This window comes from Coccinella septempunctata, chromosome 5 (genome assembly GCF_907165205.1).
Source record: "Coccinella septempunctata chromosome 5, icCocSept1.1, whole genome shotgun sequence".
NCBI lineage: Eukaryota > Metazoa > Arthropoda > Insecta > Coleoptera > Coccinellidae > Coccinella > Coccinella septempunctata.
In genome coordinates this window covers 20,020,532-20,039,681 of record NC_058193.1, presented here as the reverse complement: position 1 = coordinate 20,039,681, position 19,150 = coordinate 20,020,532, and the positions used below count along the sequence as shown (strand labels likewise).

The following is a 19,150-nucleotide window of genomic DNA, read 5'->3' as shown; positions in this document are numbered from 1 at the left end:
CCTTTTTTGTGAAAATCATATAATCTGTTTCAAGTTCAATTATGGATGTATCGGCCACATCAATTCAATACTCCACTTTTTTTTAACACCTCATGGACAATTGAGTTCTACAGAATGTGTTTCCTAGTGGTATTTTAAAATTTCTAATTTTAATAAAAAATAAAGTCAATAAAAGTCGAAAATCATAATATTCGCATAAATACCTAGCGTAAAAATGAATTTTCATTGTTTTCAAGCACCTAATTCGTTTTAAAAAATTTTCCGCGTAGAGCCCCGGATCCCCCGATATAGGGCCCCTTAAAAGGTCTCAGCTGAGGGCCCCAAGTGGTCCCAGTCCGGGCCTGCCTCTTACTTATTATATATTGATGCAAGATGATTTTTGTTGAAGAATTTAACATTCTTGTAATTACATATCTGTTAATTCCTTCGAGACATACCCATTCCCAACCACTGGCATCATATGCATTTCATCTAATATTTTTGAAATCTACAAATGATGTGAGCCAAAGAAGATAACGAACATTAACTCTCCTCAAGCTAGTGCATATTATGATATTATACTGATCTCTTGTATTTTCCATGCAAATAACTGGATTTGGTATGACTTCAATCAGTTTGTTTTAACTTCAATTATGTGCGTCACATATTTTCTGAAGAGATTCGACATTGTGCTAAAATACGTAGAACGGGCAACATAGCGTTGATTTAAAACCCAAAAATGTTTTGACAAGCTTCATAACCCCACATTTTCGTACTATACAGAGTGAAATTCGTCAAATTTCCATGGCCAACCGACTGCTAAAATAAAAGTGAATGAAGTATATGTACCTAACTGTCAGATCAATAATGTTTTTTATTGATCTGAGACCTAACTTCAGTCATCAACTGACCAAGATTTGTACTTTTATATTTCAGTTAGACCTAAAATTGCAATAATATGAACTTCGAATCTTCATTATTTTCACTGCCCAACAATTTTTTCCCATGCCAGTTATATACAGTAGGTTAAAAATGAAGATCTTTCAAAAATTACTACATTGAGAGGTTATGTTCAATTTCGTAAACAATCAAATTAACACAGTTTATGAGGGAAAATATAGAAATCAAACATCTTGAGAAAGTAAAGAGTTTATGCACTCTCAGACGACATTTTTCAGCTATCTATCTGAGGAAAATTATTCAATGTTAGGATATATTATTTATCCTGAAATCTAAAATGTATTGATGCTGAAAATCACAGCTCATGGAACATTTAAAATGTAATGTTCTAAACATTCCAAATTAATTCATGATTAAGACTATTGTCCTGATGGAACCATATTTGTTTTAATACATAGGTACAACGTATGATCCTCCTCGAATTAATATTATTCCCTCAACTCATATAATCGTGTTTTTGCTCCCGGCCGATCCCTCATATCAATGCTGCAGTCAATCAACTAATTTATTTTCCCTTATTCATAAAAATATGGTGAAGCGAATAATTAGCTATATATAAGGAGGGATGGACTCATTTCATACCAAGGATTATAGATCATGTTTTATAATCCCTGATTTCATTATCATTATTGATTTTCATATTACGATGACGCGCATATTCCTCCTGTTTTTCAAGTGCAGAATGACCGTCGAAGAAAATTGGAGGATAGAGGGATGTATCAGAATGTAGAATGTTTTATTCTGACAGCCCTAGAACCCCACCTCCAACGATCAAAATGAACCGATATTCTGTTTTTTTTTATTCAGAATGTTTTAAGAATTCCTTTCTAGAAGATAAGTCAGTTCAAAATGATCGGCCGAGGAAATTGGTGGCTAAAGAAGGATGACTAAAATATCGTAACATAATTTTTTGTTCATACTACAGCTCCGAGGATAAAAATGAACTATTCAGTCTACAATGAAACACATATTTCTCATTTTTTTAAGTTTAGAATGGCCTACCAAGAAAATTAATGGATAGAGGAATGTATCAGAATGTACTCAGAAAAAAAATTTGTTTTATTCTGACAGCCCTAGAACGCCACCTCCAACGATCAAATGAACCGATTTTTTCTATTCAGAATGTTTTAAGGATTCCTTCTCCAGAAAATAAATCAGTTCAAAACATCCCGTCAAGTAAATTGATGGCTAAAGTACATGAGGGATGACTAAAATATCCCTAACATAAAGTTTTTTCGTGCAACTATTCAGTCTACGATGAAGCGCCTATTCCTCATTCTTCAAGTTCAATATGGCCAACCAAGAAAATTAGTGGATAGAGGAAAGTTTTGAGGATTTCTTCTCCACAAGATAGGTTAAAATAGCCGACCAAAGAAATTGATTGCTAAAGTACATAGAGAATCGAATGAGTAAAATATCCCTAACATAATTTTTTTTCATACTACAGCTCCGAGGATCAAGATGAACTATTCAGTCCACGATGAAGCCTCTATTCCTCATTTTTCAAGTTCGGAATGGCCGGCCAAGAAAATTGGTTGGTAGAGGAATGTATCAGAATGTATTCAGAAGAAAATTTTGTTTCATTCTGACAGCCCTAGAACGGCCACCTCCAACGATCAAATGAACCGATTTTTTTTCTATTCAGAATGTTTCAAGGATTTCCTTCTCCAGAAGATAAATCTGTTCAAAACATCCGACGAAGGAAATTGATGGCTAAAGTACATAGAGGGATGACTAAAATATCCTAACATAATTTTTTGTTCATACTACAGCTCCGAGGATCGAAATGAACTATTCAGTCTACGATGAAGCTCATATTCCTCATTTTAGAAGTTTAAAATGGCCGGCCAAAAAAATGGTGGATAAAGGAATGTGTTAAATATTCGAAAATCACCTACCCGGTGACAATATCTCAATGTAGATAGCTCCATATTACTTAGTCCTACATTGAGAAATTCAGTCACCGGGTAGGTGATTTTCGAATATTTAACAGAATGTATTAGAATGTACTCAAAAAAACCACCTCCAACGATGAAAACGGACCGATATTCTTTTTACGATGGAGCGGATGTTTTTTTTTCAAAATTCAAAATGGCAAATGGAGTTGGAGCTCTAGGGCTTTCAGTATGAACAAAAAAATTATGTCCGGATATTTTATTCATCCCTCTATTTACTCTATCCATCAATTTCTCTGACCGTCTATTTTGAACTGATATTTCTCCCGGAGAAGTAATCCGTAAAATATTCTGAATAGAAAAAAAAACTTATAAAATTATAGATTATAAAGCCTAATTTATAATCCTTCGTAAGCAGTCACTGCATCCGTCTTTGCATATAGCTTATTATTCGCTTCAGCATTTTATTCTAAATAAGGGAAAAAATTAACAGACTGCAGAATTGATATCAGACATACAGTATTGACCGTGGTGGAATCTATTTATGTTCTAAGGGTCTTTCTTGAAACTGGACGGCCGGGAGTACCTAAACATATAACTACGGAGTATAAAACGGATTGATTTGATTCATTTTGATTACATTTTCGATTATGATTTTTTTTTTTTTGATTTGGTGGTACAAGATGGATCCACCGAAAAAAATAGATCGCTGGGCTTACTAGTACTCAATGCTATTATTAAATTTTGTCTGCTAGAAAAAGACAGTATACCTTATACGCGAATCTATAGATGGTCCAATATTCGATAAAGTGTAAGAAAGATTATCTTTTTAGCTATCGAATTTGAGTTTTTGCCAAAAAAAAATTAGCAACATCTAAACTTTAAATTCTTTTTATCTACAGATCATTTCTGAGAGCTTCCACATTTTCAAATGGAACACCCCATATAAAATGGCATGATTAAAAAGCTTTTCAAATCCCGAATTCAATAAGTAAAAGTAGAAAGCTAATTTTAATATAATAGGTATAAAACAAGGTTTTTCGTTCGATTATTTCCTTAAGAAAAGTATACAGTAATACAGTAGCGCACCCAGAATGATATTAAATGAATGATGAAAGTAGTTCCGGATGCGTTTTTCAAGGTTTTTAACTATGGCAAAATCAGCTTTTCGACGCTTGAGAGGACATGTCCCTGTGCCTCCCAAGGTTCTCTTTGCCTACCACCAAAGAAGTAAGAGTTAAGTCTATAATCTTTGCCTACTACTATTTATTATTATAAGTGTTGTTTGCGCACTATTTCGCGTTCTTCTCTCTCTATGTACGTTCTCTCTCATGTGTGTGAGCAAAATGTGCGAAAGTTGACGGTTGTCATCAGAGACTTTCCCTTTCTCTATGGTTGTCATTACAGAACACAAGATACAGAACCAGAAGAAACCAAAGTATATATACGGACCACAGCCATGGTGACCCAAGGCCCGTCGTAAATGTAAATTGGATCTAGCTCCTAGCCCCCGAATTGATCAATAAATAAACAAAGAAATAAAAACTTTGAATCCTCAAATAAATTTATCAACGAACCTATATAAATAATCAAAATCTGAAACTATTTAATCGTATTATGGATTCGTACGAAAAAAAGTTCAAACCATCAGGAGCGGAATTAAAAAAAAAGGCGCAGAGACCAAAAGAACGTTTAAAATGGATAAAATTGAAAACTTTTTTAATTTCAGAAGTTTGTCTAGAACTCCGGTTGCTAGAGCAGAAAGCATTAAGGCCGTAAATATTTGCTGCTAAGAGACAGTACTTCTATAACAAAAAGTTAGAGATTGAGAACGAAAATTGTGAATTCAAAGTAACCCTTAGTTTCATGAAAAATGTGATGTTCAAACTTATGAAATTTAATCGAATCTATTGATTGACACTGCCGAAATTATGTGATCGATTTCAATAATATATTTTAATTGTACAGGGTGGGCAAAATTCCTTGTCTACTGCGGGGATCTCGAGAACTATAGCAGCAAGAAAGAGAAAATGGATGAAACATTCTCGAGCTCTTTTTTCATGACTAATCCAAATCTGAAAACAGAATCGGCTTATCATTTTTAGATTTCGAGTTATAAACAAAAATTGAGATTTGGACGATTTTGAAAAGTTCTCTTAACTTTTTTGTCTTTGAAGTTACAGATTTGAAACTTGAACCTTCTTAGGCACTCTCATACGTTGAATCTACTGACAAAAGATTTTTTTCCAATTCAAAAATAACAAATTCAATAAAAGTTTGCATTCAAAGATTAAAGTTTGCCTAATAATTCATTTATTATTTATTATTAGGCATTTATTTTGAGCTCATCATTGGATTCTACGTAAAAAAAGTGCCTGCAGGAGGTTCAAGTTTCAGACTTGTAACTTCAAAGACAAAAAAGAAATCGTCAAGTCAAACTCAAAAACGAAGTATCGTAGGAGGCTGCAGTTTTCACCATTCTTTGTTTCTCTGAAAAAGAGCTAGGAAATTTGTCATCCGTTTTCTTCTTGTTGCTATAGTTCTCGAAATCCTCTCAGTAGACAACGAATTTTGCCCACCCTGTACATTAAAATTTTGAAAGAAATGTCTGCACTGATATTGTCTGATATAGGTGTGTAAACAACCGACCCGCAAAACTACCCTCTCTCAACTGAATAAACAGGGACTCGGGCCCGGGCCTTGACAGTATGTGTCGCAAGCCTTGGTCGCGTCCCGGAGACAACAACTTGTCTCTGCATATACCATGGCGACAGGCACTATGGCAGCTTGGATGCTAGGTCGCGGTCGCTAGGATCCAAATGCTACCCCTTGGAGCTTTGAACCTCGACTTAATGATGAACTTTTAGGTAGAAAATTTTTAATTGTTCTTTTTATATTTTGGATACTTTCACTTCCGTTCCAGCTTCATACGTAAATGAAGAATAGTCCAATTTTTTCTACTACATTACAGAGTGAACATTTTTTGTCTCAAATACGCATCTAGGATCAAACAAAGCTAGAAGTTCCACTTATCGCAATTTACACATTTGCCGATTCTTCGCTACTCGCAAAATTAATATAATTATAAGTATGAGCTGACATCGTTTATGCTCATACCTTCAAATTTTTTATTCTGTATGAAATTATTGAATTAATGTGGACGATACTCGATAAAAATCAATATAATTGAAGGTAAAACAAATTCTACGATTTTCACAAAATAAATTTTTGGACCAAGACACGTGTTTCGTTCATCACAATAGCGTCTTTAGTTGGGTAAAGATTAACTTACAGTTTACCTTCATCCACCTGTATGTGGGTGATAGCGAAAAAAGTGTCATAGTTAGTTTAAAAACTCATTTTGTGAAAATCGCATAATCTGTTCTGTTCTGTATGGAATTACAACAACGACACTGTAAGTAGTCAAGTTAAAAAAACTACTTTATTTCGAAACTCGCACGCAACTCGCCACACGCTCAACTAAACATTACTGAAAAATGACCTTAAGCACGTCCTGTATTTTGCTCTGGTAGGACAAACTGCAATCGTCACCACTGACTGCAGAAAATGAAACGTAACTAAGTTTGATGAGGTATCAACTGCCGATGATCACTTCTGAAAGTGAGTGGTAGAGATACTATAATAAGAATCTTATTATTTGTGACATAAAATTTTTCCATAGTGCCCAATTGATTTTCTCTAAGGACCGCCACTGATGAGTTGTCTGAAAATATGAATTAACAAAGAAAAATTTTAGATGGTGGAAGCCATCATGGAAAGTAACGGAACAAAGGAAAATGTTAGATGGTGGAAGCCATCATAGGCAATACCAAACAAAGTTCTTTCGTAATAACAAGTAACGATTTATTCAAAAATTATAATTTATTTACAAAGATAAAGTAGAGAGTACATAAAAAGCTTAAAAATAACAACACATTGATGTACAATTTACGAAATATTATTAATGATAATTATTATTGTTAATGACAAAATATTCACAAGATGTTTAAATACATTTATCGATTTTGTTCATAATCATTGTGTAAGTCGTTTTATCATATACATTGAGAAAATCTAAATATAAACTTATCCTTCTGAATAGTTCTTTCATCTTGATTATTATAGAATTATCAAATTCTTTCAAAGCTAAAGTTTCCTCCATTTCCATATAAAAAAATTGCAATAAACTAGAATGTGTACAAAATAATTCGACACCTAAACGGGATCTACAAAGAGCAATGAAAATATCTAAAATTGATAGTCTGGTTTCTCTATCACATGTTCTAGTAGAATATAATTCTGTTAATAGCTTCAATGACATAGATCTCGAGAATATTTTAAAATCGTTTTCAACAATTAAACCATCCTTTAAAATTTCAAATATGAACTGACGATGATCCTTATAGTGGACATCAGGACTATGGAGATATGTATATAATTCAGGTATTGTTGAAAGATCTAAAATATCCTTGGCAACAAGATAGTGCGATAACTGGGGCAACATTATTTGATTATATGATGGTTTGGACAATATCAACGCAGTCCGTGAAAGAAATATTGACGCAAAATTATTCATAGGAATTTCAGTATCAGACATCCACATGCAAATACCAGTTATAAGTTTCATATATAGGAAATTATCTTTTCCCTTTTGTCTGGCCTCCAAATGGAAATAAAACCTTGAGAGCGCATCACATGTAGCTGCTCTCATATTTTCTTCAGGACAACTCAGTCCCAAGAGTGTTAGTGACAAGGCACCACTTCTAGCAAATTGGTATGTTTGAACTACGTTTTCCGGGGAAAGTAAATGGATGAAAAGTGGTAGCAAGAACTCCAAATCGTAAATTGTATTCGCATCCAATTCCTCTGAATTTTTACCATTTTTGTACAAATGATAATTTTTTATAGTTGATAGGACCATATGTTCTTGCAAAATATTAAGTACATCTTTTATTTTTGGTTGTTTCAAAAGGGCTTCTCCAATATCGATTCTCACTGAATAGTGGATTGCCCCAGCATTTCCCCATAAATAAGGACGAAAGTCTTGGAAAGATACTTCATCACGAACAGATTCATACCTGAGTACAGAAAAACTTAATCAGTTAAGTATGACAATGGAAAAAAAGCATTATCTGTAGATTTACAGAGATGTTGCTGGACGTATAGGTTATTCAGCGCCTAAAAGAGAGTAAACTGAAATACAGTCGCAATCGTCGAAAAGTGATGTAAGGCACGAAATATACAGGGTGGGCCATCCATAACTTTCCACTCCGAATTTGGAGCTTTGGGATTGAATAACGAAAAATCGCTCAGACAGGTAAAATTTTGTAGAAATGGGGATAAATAAGGGTGTTCAAATGATATCACTACCCCTCTAGCCGCAACCCCTCTCTCATTTTTAAATAGGGAAAAGAGGTCGAGCAGCACCTTGTTGGAAAGGCAATTAAATTTCCTGCATGAGTGTATTTTTTTTAATCGCTTGATTATTATACAGAGTGACTCAGTATTCCATTCCATAACTTTCACACGGCGAATTTGGATCTTTGAGATGGAAAAAACGCTCGAACGGGTCAAAAAATGAATTCGATATCACTTCCCATCTAGCCGCTACCTAGCAATTATTTTTGAACAGAGATAAATTGAAATAATTGCTGTTAGGGTGTAGCGGCTAGGTGGGAAGTGATATCGAATTCATTTTTTGACCCGTCCGAGCTTTTTTTCCATCTCATAGATCCAAATTCGACGTGTGAAAGTTATTGATGGAATACTGAGTCACTCTGTAGAAGGGTAGTGATATCAAACTCATTTGAACACCCTTATTTGTCCCCCTTTCAACAAAATTTGACCTGTCTGAGCGTTTTTTCGTTATTCCATCCCAAAGCTCAAAATTCGTGGTGGAAAAATATGGATGGCCCACACTGTATATGCGTTATGATAGCGATCGCGAATACTCGAATGAGGTTCCCATTCCCATTCCCGCCTTCTACAATGTGTGATTCCCGATCAAGCTTTGTGAATACGGGCAACATACTGCATTGAAATTAACAAATTATAAAAATTTGACTATAGACCAGTTGCAGGAACTTGTCCCATTAAAATTTGCAACTGTCCTTTTTTAAGGGAATAATGGAGGATTACAATTTTAATGGAGCATTAAGTTTTAACGGACGTTTCTGCAACTGGGCATATGAGGCATTTCGGATTGTGTGCCTCTCAGCGACACCAGCTGTGACATTTATGATCCCAAAACCGCACTTTCACTCCACCAGTGAGGGTTGAATAATATTCAGTGAACATAATTTTCACAGAAAATTTCTAAAAACCATTTGAAATCACAAAAAAAGAACTGAACCCACACTTCATAAGGTAAAATTTCAGCCCCTTTGGAAAAATAGCTGTCTTGTCAAAGACAGCTAATACGAAATGCCCCATATCTCCTAAACAAATGAATGTCCATTCAACATTTTGGTCTATCTGGCCTAGAAGTAGCAGAAAAACCTAAAATCAAGCAATTTGGACACCCTGCACATGATTTTGATTAGAAATTCATATTTTGAGGGATTCTATAGATGAAATAACTCCATTCAGTAATGATACATCATGTATTTTGTCTCTGTGAGGGTAAAGATGTAGAATACGAAGTGGTAGGATTTTGAGCTTCAACCAAGGGGTTGGTCAAATGATAAATCAGGTAATGAAAAATTGGTAAAACCCTCCGTTGAAAAATTTATAAAACACAATTTGACTGAAGAATATAATTATTTGATAATAAGAATGTTGTACTTACATCTTGATGAGTTTCAAAATCATTCGATCAGTTTCAGTCATAGTAGCTCCATAAGAAGCAAGTAATTTCGGAATGTGACTCCTTGCCATGAACTGGGGCCAGCTTTCACAAATAATTGTCATTAAAGATAAAACTCCCTTTTTGCACTTATGATTTTCACTCAGAAGCACATCCAAGAATCCAGAATGTGAAATCAGCATTTCCATAATCAATTCTATTTGACTGTGATCAAATTTTCGATCAAAAATGGAAATAAAACTACACAGCAATTGTAAAAGTTTTTCATAATCGCAGACTCCGTATTTCAATAGAAACTTTAACATCACTTTGAAGGATTCATTATTCCGTATAATTGTGAAATCTGATTTATTTTTAGACCCATTCAAATCATCCAAATAAGTTATGAGACAATCACAAACAGTATTGAGTGTTTCTTCAATATGTTCTTCATTTTTGGGAATTCTTTTTAGAGCATTTAGAAGTAGATGGACAAAAGTTAGTATCTGATTATTAACTTCAGAGCTATCGATTTCAGTTGCAATAAATTTTCTAAATATTGTATTCAGAAGGTGAACATGAAAAATTTTAGTAACTTCAAATTTCAAAACTTTTGAAATATATTCTTGAAATTTTTCCTTTTGAAAATTTAGATCAATCAAAAGACAAACGCCCCGATAATTGTCATCAAGATGTTGACTGGCCTTCTGCGGTTTTCTCAACGTTTTGTGAAGGACCTCTTCAAAATTATTATAAATTTTGCGAAAAAGTTCTTGAAGCCATTCTTTTCTGTTATTATGAACTTCCAAATATTTGTCATTCAATAACTGTAAAATTGGATAAAACATTCCTTTCACAAATATTATATCCTCTAATTTTTCCTCAACAGAGGGGAATAGATCATCCCTTCTTTTGAGGATAAATACAATCAGATCTGTATTTGCTTTTTGATATTCCTTCAGACTCACTATAGAACTGACAAAATCTGAACCTACGCATTCAATTTTTTCAGGAAATAAAGAGAAATAGGTCAAAAATTGTTTTGATAATTCGAATGATTTAATTTCTCCTTGTTGATTCAGGGATATACAAAACGTGAGTAAATTAGATAAAACATCTTCGGATAAACATTGAAATTGCTCTACATTTGATTGACAATATTTTTCCAATGAGTGTACCAAAATTGAGTAAAAAACTTTGAATTTGCATTTATCAATATTTTCATGAACACAGTCCGAAATTTTAATCAGAATCTTCAAGTATGTTTCAGAACTCAGTCTAAACAAGTTCATTATATGTGTGACTTGAAAATCATTATATTTCTTGGGGTGCTTAAGAATTTTGAAGGTCATTCTCAGAATTTTTTTATGGAAAAACTTCATATGAGAGTCAAGTAAATCAAATTTTTCTGTATAGCATTTGATGAAATCTATCAAAAAATTGGTGCAAAAATTCAATTCTCCATTAGAGTCCATTTCTAGAATAGAGAAATTTTGGATGAACGATGAATTACTTAATATGATATCAGGATCAAAACGGGTTTTATCTAATATAAAATTTATGTAAATCGTCAAATTTTTAGAGTACTTCACTTTCTGCGGATTGTCCGAAACCATTAATCTTGAAAGATAAAATATACCCATTTGCAATAAATCCAATTGTAAATCTGGATACAGTATTTTAAGATTTTCATTAAGAAATGATTCGAAGGAATCATTTGCAAGTGCTACATTGAAACAGTTAAACACATTTTCTTTACCAAGTATCCGTAAAACTTTTGGAATTTCGAATGAAACTGGTACATCAGATAGAATTGAATCAATATACTCCTGAAGGGGACTATACAATGATTGTCGATTTGTAATAATCTGAGAAATAATACGAAAATCATACTGAAGGAATATCAAATTTGGAATTACAAAGTTCATGTAGGACAATATACTTTTTTCAGCAGTAATGGTACAAAAATGATCTAAAATTCCGAGAAACATGGGACCCAAACCAGAAACTGGATAATTATTGTCATCGTCAAATGATTCCTGGTATTGAGAAATTACCTCAAAATATTCTGTAGCTTTGAGATTAGCAAGTTTTATGGAAGCGGCTATAAATTCAGGTACTGTGTCTTTATAAGACTTGAGACTGAATATACCATTGATCCAAACATTCAGTTCTCTATCTAATGCATAGTCAAATATTCCAGTACTTTTAAGAAGCTTTCTCAGAACAGAAATACCTTTGAAATCACTATTTTCCACATTTTCATAGCAGATTCTGAACAAAAGAGATAAGAAAAAATCAAAAGAATCCGACTCTAAAGCAAAAAGAGAAGGATTACAACTGAGATAGATATCAATTATTTGAACTTGAAGTTTTTCTTTTTCTCCATTACTATCACCGCTGCTCAAGGACATTACAGATTCTAGAAATTTCTTCAAATCATCATGTGAAAAGCCCAGAGTACTCAACAATTCTGGGCACAGATTGATATAATGCTCAAAAATATCAAAAACTATAGATAAACCTTCAAGCAAGTTGAATGATTTGTCCTCTTCCTTTTTCGTTTCAGTGTTCCAATTCTTGAGTAATACATCACTCATTGGAAAATTTCTCTCAATATGAATAGCCAAGTAATTTTTCAGTTTATTGTATTTTTCTATACTCAGCCAATTTTTACACGCTGAAAGATAACTTTCTATTGATTTTAACATTAAGGATATCAATGAGAAGACTTGATACTTCACAGACTGTAAATCATAAGTGCCATTTTCGGAAATCATTACCTTTAAGACTGGAATTGGTGCAACAAGAGCTGTTATTACCGTACAAATCTGAAAAGAAATCGATTGGGTACACATGTGAAAAAAAAGCGAACAAAATAGATGTTATTATCTCTATGGGCTTATAGATATTTTTTGTTATTCTTTCTAATGAACGAAATTAATTCAAATAACATCCATCAATATAAAAATCAATAAATCTTACGACCTCTACCACGTCGGAATGGACTCTGTTCATACTTTGAGGCTAGTGCGATTTAGATGGTAAAATTTGTTAATTTTTATATCAATAGATGTTATGTATCTGAATTGATTTCTCTCATTATACGCCTGCCTTGGTCTTCAAGGCGTTATCTATTTTATTATTCTCCCTAATGGTGAAGTTATGAAAATCCAACTCTACTGAAATTTTCGCAGTCAATTTCTTTCTCAGATATCTGAAAAATATTCTTTCAGTGTGTCACATCCAAATTTAAGGGAAAACAAAATAGTTTTTCAATTCATTAGAGACATACAGCCGTTTTCAATAAACCTATTTATCCATCGTTTCACTGACTGAGGATTGGAAACCATTCTAAAATCTTCAGTAACTGAAACAACAGATAGATAGGTTTATTGAAAACGGCCGATTATGAGGAGTGAAGTACGAGAAATGTTCCACAAACTTGGGTCCATTTTCCAATGCAATCTGAAAATGTAATAGAACGGAGTATTCCATAAAAAAACATGAGTATGTCCATTTACCTTGTTTTGCGGCACCCTGTATTTATGAAATTTAAGAATGAAGCACTGATAAACCCTAATGATCGTGTTTTGAATACCATTTTGGCAAGTTTTTGTAAACCAAATTGAACATTGGGTTCGTTGATGCCTCGTTTATACGTCCCTAGCTCTTTCTTTTTCTTTTATGAATTCTTCATCAATGTTTAAGAGGAGTTTATACCACGGGACTTTCTCGCCATCCGTACAAGGCGTAAAGGGGGAAAGACTACCAGAATGTGGGGTGTTGCCGGAACACTTGAACGATAAGTAGAAGTTAAGAATATTACAATAGTTTTCATTTTCGTCGAAAACATGGCAGCTCTTAAAGAACGTCTTTTTTCAATTTCACCAGGATACGAATTGTTGCCACTGGCGAGACTTTTCGAGAAATTTTTTCATGTGGAAATTCATAGAAGAGATAATTGCCACTCGGAAAGTTAATAATATGAATGAATATTTGTTTTGAAAAAAAAATTTTTTTTTCGTTTCACGAATAAAAAAATTTCTGACTTTTCGAGGTGACGAACTGATTGAATTGAATAATAATGAAAACCCTATATAAATTAGTGGTTTTTGACGTAAGATATTCATTTTCTCTTTTTGAACTGACCACTAAAACGGTGGGTCTACACCGTATCTTAAGAAACAATCGTTTGAGGCCAGTATCAGCTCAAAATTACAGACATTTGGGGAAATGATAAAGAACTTTTTACTAGCAACAAGCGAGCAAAAATGAAGGTGGCTTAATTATAACGAAACAGAGCAAATCGATGCAGCAGAAAATAATATCAAGAACGTAGGGAAAATTCTAATGAGTAGTTCAAACGAAATGTAGTAACAAAAAATGAAAATTCAAACTAGCTGCCTTTCTTAATGAAAAGTAAGAGGCTGTGTTGGAAAAAGTAGGTGGAATATAACGACATGAACGTTGGGGCCATGGTAGACACGGTCCTCCCCCCTCAGCATTCCTGGTGCCACCCACCATCAAAGGTACTGAAATCGACTTAATTTTCGAGCAAGCAAGCATAAAACTACATTAAGCTTCCCAGGCCCACTCTAGAAAGAAAACTCTGGCTACGCCCATGGACATAACACAAGAAACAAGAATATTTTTCATCTTGAGAAAGTTAACACTGAGTTGGAGAGTCCCATTTAAGTAGGAAGGTATAAAGAAATACTCAGCTCTTATCATTTAGAATTTAGATCCTATAAAAATGATTCGAAATTCGTAAAACTGTTAAAATCTAATCAACATTGATCAATTGAATTGTAAAATATATATTTAATAAAAAAATAAATATATATTTAACAACCTAATATCCCACGGCCCCAAGTATATCTTACAGGCTGAAGAATATACATTTTGATATCACTTCTGATCCCAGTTGGTAGATAGAAACTAAATAGTTGACAATTTCAATTTTCCACCTACCTGCTGAGCAGTCAATTTTTTTATACATGGTTCCAAACAAGATGCATTCAGCTCCACAAGTAATCTCTTCACGAACTCAACAAGTTTCAACCACTTAGGCGAAAACCTAGGTTCTAATACTGTTTTGATGTTATTCCATATATATTTAGTGATATCAGGACATGCAGAACAAATCTTAATCACCAATTCAGAGGCATAGGAATGTTCCCAAGGAGAATCCATACTATCTACAACAGTATATATCAAGGCATTTTGTGTTTTTTTACCAATCCCAACCAGAGGATCTCTAAATATAACTCCATATTTATGGGAAGTGCACAGAATCATAAGAAACTCATGAACACATTGGCTAACTCTTGCTTTTTGAACTTCATTTACCTGTGAGAAAAATATTTTCATCAGAACACAAAAGAACATAATATTTGAATAGAGCATTTGAAAAATTTATTAAGATAACTTATTCACAATAATTCAGTTTTAACTTCCAACTTATAACCCAAATTGAGGAGAAATCTCCAATAGATTGATTTCTAAGTGCTTAGGAAGGCTGCAATCCTGCAGAATCGTCACGTGGCCTTCAAGAGCCACATAAGGAACATAAAATGCATGCCACGACAAGGTCATTTCTGCGTTTTTGTTTTCAGATTGCGCACACAGTACACTGTATCTATATAATTGATTGGAATAAAATTATTTCATTTCATAGTTGATAACTATATTTTCATTTCTTTTTTCAAAGGTAAATCCTAGTAAAGTCATTCAGGCAATTATAAATTGAGACATAGGTGTAAACTGATAGGTTACTTATACAAAATTTCTTAATAATCTAAATAACTTGGATCAATTTAGGCCTTTTTTCTCAAACACAAGGTAAGGAAAAGGAAATTTTCTTATTATTATCTACGGCTTGGGAATCTTTCGTCAACTTTTTAATTTCTAGAGGGTTTTTCTAAAGAATTTTTGTCATCCTATATATGTGCAAGTTATCTATGGCCAAATTTCACAGATTGATTGTATAGAATAATAATGTAAACAGTCCGGCCCTTGCGGTCGGACCTTTCGAGAACCAGGGCGGTCGCTTCCTTCTGGAAGATTCGCGAAAGGTTCGCGAAGGTACCTGAATGTTTCCGGCGCCTATATAAGCCCAGCGGAGGAGCAGGTAGGCAAAGGCAAGTACAAGTAGAAGTACAGATATATTACGCTTTCTTTTTGACCGTTTGAGCAGCTCCTGGGCAGCTCCGGTGCATCTCACTCGAGCACCGACGCGTTCTTTTTGATTGGGGCGTGAAGCACCGGAGCAGCTCGCGTTCCCTTCCCCTGCCCCCTCTTGCACCAACCGAAATGCTGGTGCACGTCGAGGGCTTGAAGCCCGTAAACAAACTTTTTGGTTATGTTTACATATGTCAACAAATATTAGAAGTCGTGTATTGTTGAAATTTGTGGATTAATACTATAAAAAGGCTGTAATACACCGTATGGACCACCTAAGATTGATTTTTTCGTCAATTGAAGCTGTCAGTTAGTTTTTTTATAGAGTAAATGAATAAAGAATCAATGTTAGATGGAATTAGAACTGAATGATTTTGAATGAAGATAGGATTCGTTCTTTCAGGTTTGAAGAGTGAACTAATCATTTTTTTCATGAATGCATAATTTTTAGAGATCGATCAAATGAATAAACGACAAGCTTCAGTTTAGTAGTGCCCATCAGTGAAATGTAGCATTTCTTTTCAAATAAGTTGATATTTCACGTACTTGAATGCAATTTTCGTAAAATCAGAACACTCTTTACCTACGTTTACCAAAGAGGATTATTAACGAAGGTTTAAGAGATGAAATCATTGTTATTAATTTTTTCAAGTTTTATATCTACAGACATATCCAGTATTTCGTATATTTTTACTCTCCATAGCAAAGAAAGGGTAATGTTTACCCGGTAAATCAAGTTTTTCAACCAAATATATGGCAATAGATTCCGAAAAAATAGTGAAACTTATTAATAATCAACGACTTTAACGTCAAACTGAAAACAAATAATCCAAATAACCGCGAATCCGGACTTGTCTCTTGTCATTTTGCTCATGATACAAGAACACTTCTTATATCATGATTTTGCTCAACAGCTGATCATCCAACTCGCTGCGCGCAGTTGGCGCACTAATAACCGTTTTATTTGGAACAGCTCAGGGGCGAGAAGCCCGGAGCTGTACCGGTGCATGAAGCACCAAAAAGAAAGCGCCTATAGTTAACAGAGCAAGCGAGTGGAAATAAATAGTAGTGTAATAGTTAGTTTGTGAGTCGTAAGTGTATTAAGTGTAAATAAATAATTTTAATAAGTTGGACGTTTTAATCAAGCGAAGAAAACGTTACAATAATAATAACTCATATTTTGTATTGCTTCAAATATTTTTCCTCGATATTTTTTACTCAAAATAGGCATATCTTGAATCCATATCGGCAATGACTCCTATGCAATAGGAATATACAGTGAATTATAGATTATTGTTTTCAAGTTATGCTATGTTCAACAGAAAAAATATGAAACCTCACTGAATATTAGAGTCTTGTGTAACTTTAAGATGGAAAATAATAGGTCCATACTCTAGAAAAACATCTCTGACAAATTTCCTATAGAATTATTCTGTGAAAGTTGACCAGAGATAATTTGCTCACCCTATATATAATATATATATACATATATTCTTTTGATATATTTCTATATATATATATATGTATATAGAAGAAACATTTTTCAAAGAAATTTATTCTAATTTTCGACTTGCTTGGCTTAAGGAGCAAATAAAACATTCACTGAGAACTTTCTCAAATTTACAGACCATATAATATATGTACATCATTTTTCATTATGCAAAAGAATATGAACCAACATTCGTCAAATGCCCGATAAATTTTCAGATCTGGCAACATAGCTGTGACTTTGTCGTAACACTTAAAATAAGTAAATCATAGACATAGCGACATGGACTGAGCAATGCCAGCATGAAATTGCCTATTTTATAGAAAGAGAGAAATGATCGTCTCTTTTGTGTTCACATAGAGGTGAGTGAGGACCAATCAAAATTCTAGAAAAAGACAACTGCATGCCAGATGTTCAGTTTCTCTCTGTCCCTTTTTTTACCGTATTTCATGCATAGATAGAAAGGGAAGGCACAGTCCATGTCTCTATATCTATGCACTTAATGGCATCTCAAGGTCACTTGTTGATTTTACAGGTTTACCAGGCTGCATAACCCAACATAAGATAAGCCTTTGAATTTACTCAGAGAGACTCATGCATTATGCTCTAAACCAATTATCTCCGCATCAACTGCATGCTTGATTTACTTGTTCAAGATCATTCAAGTAATTTATAAGTTCTGGTACAGTCAAAAAATGTACCAGAAGTTGACGGTTCTTTCAACGAACACTTTTTTCATATAATTCGTAAAAAGTTTACTTTTTGAAACAATCATTAATTAAAGTTCTAATTATTTGGAATTTTTCAATTTTAATAAACTCACCGATATTTTTGGCTCTTCTCCCTTCAAAGACTTCAAATTTCTAGGTCCTTTCCAATTGTAAAGATTCACAATGTTCTTCACTACAATTGTATTAAAGGTCTTCATCTTAATAGTTTTTGATACAGCTGGATTTTCCAATATACTACTTTTCATTGCTGTTAGTATGAAACAAACAGTATCGGCTTCATCATAGGTAAGTCCAGGAATTATGCTGGTTAACAAACCCTTTTTGCTCAATAGCAAGGACAACACAGGATACTCAATATCAATCAATAGAGCAGTCAGAAAGTATACAAAATGTTTTCTCACAGCCTTGTTTTCCATTTTGCTCAGACTCAAAAACTCAATTCTTGACAGATTGAAATTAACATGTGTTAAAATATCTTTAGATAGATGAGAAGAATTTGTTGCCATTGTTGTTAGGAATTTTAGAACCACAATTCGTTCGGCTGCAGAAGAAGAAAGGCTCAACATTTTATCAATAACTAAAGCAAAATTTTGCAGAAAATATTGGCATGCTTGGAAAGCCATGTCTTCACATTGTAATTTACATTTGATTATTTTCAATAGTAAATTATTAGCAATATCCAATACCAAAACTGGAGACAACGATGAGTCTTCTTCTAAGCATTGTAGTAGTTCTTGAAGACTTCCCCCATGTTGTAGATATTCAAGAGCAACATCTTGAGAGCTGTTCCCTTGAATATTATGAAGGAATTCCTGTAGAGCTAAAATGAATCATGAGAAAAAAACTCACATAGTTATATTACCTCTCACCTTTCAATTTTTCATTGCTTTTCAATCGTTTTCTGAATTCTTTGCCAGAGAATTTCCTCAATTTCTTTTCAAAGGTAGGAATATCCGAATTGTTATGCGTTTCAGTTTCTTTGTCTAAATCCATATCACACACTGTATCCATTTTTCAATTAAGTAGCGTTTCAACTAATAATTTTAATAAAAAAACTTAATATCTTGTAGTGGGTAAATATTTCAAATTTAAAATGTGAGGTTATTTCTATTTACAGGTTATATTAGTG

General features: G+C 33.5%; 1 protein-coding gene across 4 annotated transcripts; it reads right to left on the bottom strand.

The window, feature by feature from the left end:
- Positions 1-6,697: 6,697 nt before the first annotated feature.
- LOC123314371 lies at positions 6,698-19,150 on the bottom strand. Of its 4 annotated transcripts, none has more exons than XM_044899629.1 (6): positions 18,891-19,033; positions 18,708-18,841; positions 18,114-18,562; positions 14,593-14,970; positions 9,622-12,449; positions 6,698-7,912 (listed from the first exon to the last, which is right to left on the bottom strand). In XM_044899629.1, exons 2-6 carry the CDS (start codon positions 18,742-18,744, stop codon positions 6,841-6,843), a joined length of 4,764 nt encoding a protein of 1,587 aa, XP_044755564.1. In that variant the 5' UTR covers positions 18,745-18,841; positions 18,891-19,033; the 3' UTR covers positions 6,698-6,840. The 4 variants fall into 4 exon arrangements, with proteins under 4 accessions (XP_044755564.1, XP_044755563.1, XP_044755565.1 ...); XM_044899631.1 differs by having other exon boundaries at positions 7,773-7,912; positions 9,622-9,723; positions 12,402-12,449; positions 18,114-18,841; positions 18,891-19,150; XM_044899628.1 differs by having other exon boundaries at positions 18,114-18,841; positions 18,891-19,149.